The 7,218-nt window shown below is 35.3% G+C and overlaps 1 protein-coding gene across 1 annotated transcript; it reads right to left on the bottom strand.

The window, feature by feature from the left end:
- Positions 1 to 904: 904 nt before the first annotated feature.
- On the bottom strand, positions 905 to 6,425 carry si:dkey-11f4.14 (SLAM family member 5). Its single transcript, XM_051907116.1, has 7 exons — positions 6,216 to 6,425; positions 5,502 to 5,792; positions 3,031 to 3,270; positions 2,827 to 2,943; positions 2,605 to 2,655; positions 1,416 to 1,516; positions 905 to 1,071 (listed from the first exon to the last, which is right to left on the bottom strand). Exons 1-6 carry the CDS (start codon positions 6,268 to 6,270, stop codon positions 1,449 to 1,451), a joined length of 822 nt encoding a protein of 273 aa, XP_051763076.1. The 5' UTR covers positions 6,271 to 6,425; the 3' UTR covers positions 905 to 1,071; positions 1,416 to 1,448.
- Between the last annotated feature and the right edge of the window lie 793 nt (positions 6,426 to 7,218).

The following is a 7,218-nucleotide window of genomic DNA, read 5'->3' as shown; positions in this document are numbered from 1 at the left end:
GAGTCTGTCTTTTGTACCTCATTTAATACACCTGAGATGATTTGACAGATGTCAGATCATCTAATAATGATAATTGAACCAATTTAGCCAAAGTTCAATTATAATGAACTAGGCTTATACAGCATTTATTAATCTTTGTTAATGTTAATTAAGACTAATACACTAAAATCTTAACATTAGTTAATCCACTGAACTAACATGAACATTAAACTATTTTTGTTAACTAACATTAACAAAGATTAGTAAATAGAGTAACAAATGTATTGCTCATGGTCAGTTCATGTTAACTAATGAACCTTTATTGTAAAGTGTTAACATTATATTGGATAAATGAATGTGTACTGTTACATGATTCCCAATTATTTCCATTGTTACATGACTAGTATTTGTACAGACTTTACTTGATACATAATGTAAGACTACAAAATAATTAGTAGGTAATTATTCCCTCAATGAGTAGAACTAGTCTGTGTCTATATGATGGACTACACATTAAATTATTTGCAAATTTATTTTTAAATCATTATTATTGTCTTTGGTTCACATTAGGGTACTCTTGTAAGAAAATAGCAGTGGCTGGGACAGACTTTAAACATCACCTCTGCTTAAAAAGATGCAATCTAATCCTGTTTACCTGAAATAAGCTGCTCCCAAGCAGGTTTGAGCTTAGGGACCTGTTGCTATGACAGCAACTCCTGGATGAGCTTCGAAGAACCTAACAATCCTGGATCACGTCATATTGTTAAGATGAGTAATACACATACAAAGAACATGCCCCTGTTTCCCTGGTTTAAAAAGGTTTGTTTTTTCAGGCCCCAAAATGCTGCTGTTGTGTAAATAAATGACCAAAATGTAGTTTAAAAGGGTGTTTTTGTTTGTTTTTTAATGAAGACACCTGAATCTTAAAGCTGAAAAATGTTTTATTGCTTAATTACAAAGAACCACATTTTAAAAAGATATTTGGGTCCTGAGGGGTTTAAGTTATTTCAGTGTTCCTGCTGCTGGGCTCTTCACATCTGACTTGTGCTGGTCCATTTAGAGCTTGCTCTTCACTAGTTTCCTGCTCTTTTTCTAAAATACAATGTTTTGAGAAATTATTCTCTGACCAATAAAATGAAAAAGCAATTTAATGACCATTTGACAAGTCAGAAAAGGGTAAAATTTAATTCTGTTCTAAATTTGCTAAAAAATTACAAAGCTAGAAACGTGTGTTTAATTTCTATAAAACAAAACTAAGCTTATGAAAAAGCATCTATTCAAGTTAAGTGCAAACTTCACATTTATTTTGGTTTTGCTCCATTTTTTTAAGTGCTATAGAAATTGGGATCATGTGTTGATGTAAGCAGAGCAAGATGTCTTTTTTTAGAGGAACTCAGTTAGACTGACGTCCAGTAAAACTTTCTAAACATGCTTACCTGAATCACTTTTCATCTATGCATCTGAGTGTACTAAAGGATCCATTTCACGTTTTCCTGTTTATCCTCATTGTCTGTTCTTCTCTGCTCTGAATCTTTTTCTGGAAAAAAGTAATAATGACTCAATTCTGTGGGATGATCAGCTTAAAATATATAAGTGCATGTTAAACCTTTAAACTAAATACAATAATAATTATTTTAACTAGATTTTAGCATTTTCTGAAAGAAAAATTCTGATTGGTTGATAGTACATAGCTTTGTGGTTGCTATATGTGTTTCTGCATGCTTGCTAAGGGGGTCTGTGTGGTTGCTTACTGATCTCTAAATACCAATAATCCTAATCACTAAGTCTGACTAGTTTACATAAAATGGAATCATTCAAACTAAGCTACCAAAGATTTCTGATCATCTCAGTTTGATCTTAACAGTTTAGGCAGCACATTTCAGCTCAGATTTATATAGAAGCAAAAAAGGACCATTTAATTCTAAGGGTCAGGAAAAAAAAAAAAAAACTGTACTTTTTCCTGTTCTATCTGATGATGATTTATATCCCTTGTGCATATTTAGTTTAATGTTCCAGACTTAATCAACCATTGAGATGCTTTTAAACCCAATACTGCACATTGTTACTCACAACTTTTTACTTACTATATATATATATTGGGTAAGATGGGGTATACATTATTTGCCCTAACTCTTGCATATGAGTCGCAATAACTCTCATTCTGACTGTCAACTAACAACCGGAGCACAACAGAGATTCACACATACATATATTTATCTTTTTTAAAGCTTCATGGTCATCATGCAGTGCCATCAAATAGACCCGATGCGGCTTTAGAACAACACCAGAGCAAACAATTTAATTGAACTCTCTCTTTAAAGCGTCAAAAAAATAAAGTTGTATAAGTAAACAATGTGAATTAAGGCCATCATACTGATTGTGATGCATGGTTTTGTTTTATGGTGGTATTCATTCATTTTACGGTTAACTGCTTAGATGTTGCCACACTTGCCGGAGCTTGTCTTTTAGTGAACAGACACCATTGAGTGTAGGGAAAAATTTAGAGCATAGAGAAACATAATCAGAGATAACAAACACAATTGCTACATAATCGAGCTGTCAACCAGCACAGGCTTCAACGCTCATTGAAATCTCAACAGTAGTGACAAAAATAATTTTACTCACTTGGTTCACTCATTTCCATCAAATTATTTTTTGTGCCCTTTTCATCTTCCTCTAAACAACAGACAGAAGATAATACGTAATGCATCACATTTGTAGAGCATCAATTACAATACAAAACAAATAGCAAATAATAAAGACTCAATTTCATCTCCAGATGTCCGTAAATCTTCTGTAATAGGAGAAAATTGTGTTATTATTGGAATAGGCACCAAGATATCTTACTCTTTCTTTTTTGTAGAATGAAATAAATGGCAACAGGAGCTACGATCCCCAGAATAACAGTAGCGATGGCGGCTAATATAACTGGTAGAATGATATTCTGTTCTGATGGTGGTTCATCTAAATATAACAAGAACATAACAATAATCATTAGCGTCATCATGAACACTGTACTTCAGCAGTTATTGTAATGAGCATGAAGTGTACCTGTGTCACAGTCTTTCACAGTGAAGCTGCTGCTCTTCTGGCTCACTTCATTCTTCACAGTACATGTATAGACTGAATCAGGCTTCTCCTCCTTGCTGATATGAAGCTCTTGCCCGGACTGCTGTGCTGCACCTGGTCCAGTCCATTCATAGGATACATTAAACTGAGATGACACTGAACAGGACAGTGTTCTTGAAATATTGTTCAATTTACAGGTCACATTAGGCTCCTGCACAGCATCTGAGGGAAACAGTGAATGTTGATTTGTAGATGTAAATGGTAAATACTTTCATAACAAAATGAGCTAAATCTCATGGCTACAAGACAGTTACATGTTTAAAACATATACAAACCCGATTCCAAAAAAGTTGGGACACTGTACAAATTGTGAATAAAAAAGGAATGCAATGATGTGGAAGTTTCAAATTTCAATATTTTATTCAGAATACAACATAGATGACATATCAAATGTTTAAACTGAGAAATGTATCATTTTAAGGGTAAAATAAGTTGATTTTAAATTTCATGACATCAACACACCTCAAAAAAGTTGGGACAAGGCCATGTTTACCACTGTGTGGCATCCTCTTTTCTTTTTATAACAGTCTGCAAATGTCTGGGGACTGAGGAGACAAGTTGCTCAAGTTTAGGAATAGGAATGTTGTCCCATTCTTGTCTAATACAGGCTTCTAGTTGCTCAACTGTCTTAGGTCTTCTTTGTCGCATCTTCCTCTTTATGATGCGCCAAATGTTTTCTATGGGTGAAAGATCTGGACTGCAGGCTGGCCATTTCAGTACCCGGATCCTTCTTCTACGCAGCCATGATGTTGTAATTGATGCAGTATGTGGTCTGGCATTGTCATGTTGGAAAATGCAAGGTCTTCCCTGAAAGAGACGACATCTGGATGGGAGCATATGTTGTTCTAGAACTTGGATATACCTTTCAGCATTGATGGTGCCTTTCCAGATGTGTAAGCTACCCATGCCACACGCACTCATGCAACCCCATACCATCAGAGATGCAGGCTTCTGAACTGAGCGCTGATAACAACTTGGGTTGTCCTTGTCCTCTTTAGTCCGGATGACATGGCGTCCCAGTTTTCCAAAAAGAATTTCAAATTTTAATTCGTCTGACCACAGAACAGTTTTCCGCTTTGCCACAGTCCATTTTAAATGAGCCTTGGCCCAGAGAAAACGCCTGCGCTTCTGGATCATATTTAGATATGGCTTCTTTTTTGACCTATAGAGTTTTAGCCGGCAACGGCGAATGGCACGGTGGATTGTGTTCACCGACAGTGTTTTCTGGAAGTATTCCTGAGCCCATGTTGTGATTTCCATTACAGTAGCATTCCTGTATGTGATGCAGTGCCGTCTAAGGGCCCGAAGATCACGGGCATCCAGTATGGTTCTCCAGCCTTGACCCTTACGCACAGAGATTGTTCCAGATTCTCTGAATCTTTGGATGATATTATGCACTGTAGATGATGATAACTTCAAACTCTTTGCAATTTTTCTCTGAGAAACTCCTTTCTGATATTGCTCCACTATTTTTCGCCGCAGCATTGGGGGAATTGGTGATCCTCTGCCCATCTTGACTTCTGAGAGACACTGCCACTCTGAGAGGCTCTTTTTATACCCAGTCATGTTGCCAATTGACCTAATAAGTTGCAAATTGGTCCTCCAGCTGTTCCTTATATGTACATTTAACTTTTCCGGCCTCTTATTGCTACCTGTCCCAACTTTTTTGGAATGTGTAGCTCTCATGAAATCCAAAATGAGCCAATATTTGGCATGACATTTCGAAATGTCTCACTTTCAACATTTGATATGTTATCTATATTCTATTGTGAATAAAATATAAGTTTATGAGATTTGTAAATTATTGCATTCCTTTTTTATTCACAATTTGTACAGCGTCCCAACTTTTTTGGAATCGGATTTGTACTTACAGGTAGACAATTAGTTTAAGATAATAAATATGAGAATATTTTATATGATGATAGCTTAAAATGCGCAAAAAAAAAAAAAAAAAAATGCATTTTGTATTATTTAAAATACATTAAAATGAAAAATGACTATTACTATGATTTTCCATGTGTGTCACATCTATTAACAGTTTCCAGGACATTTTTTTATAAAGTAAAAATGACATGATGAAACAATTACTGGAAAGTCCATAAATACTGTTCATACCATCACAGAGTGACTCATCCATTACATTACATTCATCAACAAAATCTGGCAGCGTCTCTGCTTGAAAAATCAGCATAGTTTGTGCAGTATGTTGTGTTTTGTGTGCTGGTGTCCTCAAATGTCTTAACTAGAGGTTAACCAACAAGATTTTCTTGGTCAACCAGTTTCACCAGCTATTTTGCTGTTGAGCAGCACAGGTATGATGAAACCAACCATCTAAACCAACATTAAATCAGCACTAACCAACAATACTGTTGTCTTATTTCATTCTCACTTACCAATAACTTTAACTTCATTATCAGAATTTTGCAGCTTTCCATTGATCTGTATTACAGATCTATAAATACCGCTGTCATTGCTGGTCATGTGATGAACCGTGAGCTGCCCAGTAGAGATTTCAATCTCTGATCTTCCTCTGAATGGACCATAATCTTGAAATTCAGTCAAATCATGTTCAGCCACCTTGTTCCCATTGTATGTCCACAAAATGTCTTCAGGCGTTCCTTGAATATTTGGATTTAAAGTAAGACTCTTCCCATTCTCAACATAGACGACAGACGTTACAGCATCTGATTAATATTCAGAAAAGGGATTAATAAATCAACAAAGGTAAAGATCATGGTGCAAGGTTAAACATCTAAAATATAATCATATAAAGCATCTAAAAGTTGACAACATCAGAGTTTTACAATGAAAATGTAGTAGTTTATTAGCCAACAGGTCCTGAATAAATTCTTGGCTGGTACTTGAACATTGTTTTTAACATTATGCTACATCTGTCTCAACAAAGAAAAGCTCTATTCTTTATGGATAAAGTCTAATTCATTGTTTGCTTAATCAGGAAATGTCTGAATGCGCTCGAATAAGAACTTGTTATGCAGCCCATTACGACTATAACAGCTTATTGAAAAGATCTCATATTAACAACGTTCAATAATATTTACAGCATATGATGCAAATAACCATGACAAGAAATAAACAACATTACTTACTGAAACTTGATAGTAAACAGACGAAAAGATTCGATACGTCCCAAAGCGATCTCATTGTCTTATTTCACTTTCATTCAGCTGGTAAACCGGTCTGTCAGGTGTTCAGGGAATGTGTTGTGCGGTTCTAGCAGTGTGTGGCTTTAAGATGCATTTGTACGAGACTGAAGCTGTAGTTAAAATATTAAAATAAAAGGTGACTGTATTATTGTAAGCTGCCATACCTGAAAATCCTCAAAGGAAAAGGTGTGTTACTTACATTTAAATGACTCTCTGTTTGTGCCTTCATGCTAAGCTCCACCCCTTGGTTACAGCTGCTAACTCAGACAACCATTACAGAACTTACTATAGAAATGAACTGGGGATTTACATGAACAGTGTGCGTTTTAGCAAAATATGCTCATAAAGTGGAGATTATTAGATATTGTTCTTATGTGAATGAAACGAGACATTGAAAAGCATATTATCTGCAGCACTGAAGTGAAAACGTGGGCTACTGTAAATCATGGAGGCAAAGGCTTCTCACACAAATGAAAAGTGAGAAGCTTCACTTGAAACCGATTGCAAGTGATCACATTAGTTTGATATAACATAACTGTTTTATACATTCATCATTGTCCTCACTCCTACACAAATGAGTACACAGCTAGTATTCTAGTACACAAACTAAAACATGCTTCCCAAAACAAAACCAGGAAAATTATCCACCATTATGAACATTTGAAAAAAAATCAGACATAAACGATGGAATAAAACGGCAAAATAAAACCCACATATTTCTGTGTATAAATTTATGTTTTCATAATATATAACATTATGACACTTAAGGCCGGTTTTCCAGACAGCGTTTAAATTAAGACAGAAGTAGGCCTTAATCTAGAACAGTTAATTGTGGTTTAAAATGGCTTTCTGAAACACTAACACCTGGACTATGGAGTCCCGAACTAAAATAAACTAGATTCATTTCAAATCAACTGTGCTAATCTGAATTAGCATGACAGAGGTT

Source organism: Ctenopharyngodon idella, chromosome 9, assembly GCF_019924925.1.
Source record: "Ctenopharyngodon idella isolate HZGC_01 chromosome 9, HZGC01, whole genome shotgun sequence".
NCBI lineage: Eukaryota > Metazoa > Chordata > Actinopteri > Cypriniformes > Xenocyprididae > Ctenopharyngodon > Ctenopharyngodon idella.
The sequence above is the reverse complement of the archived record's forward strand: the minus strand, read 5'-3'. Positions and strand labels throughout refer to the sequence as shown.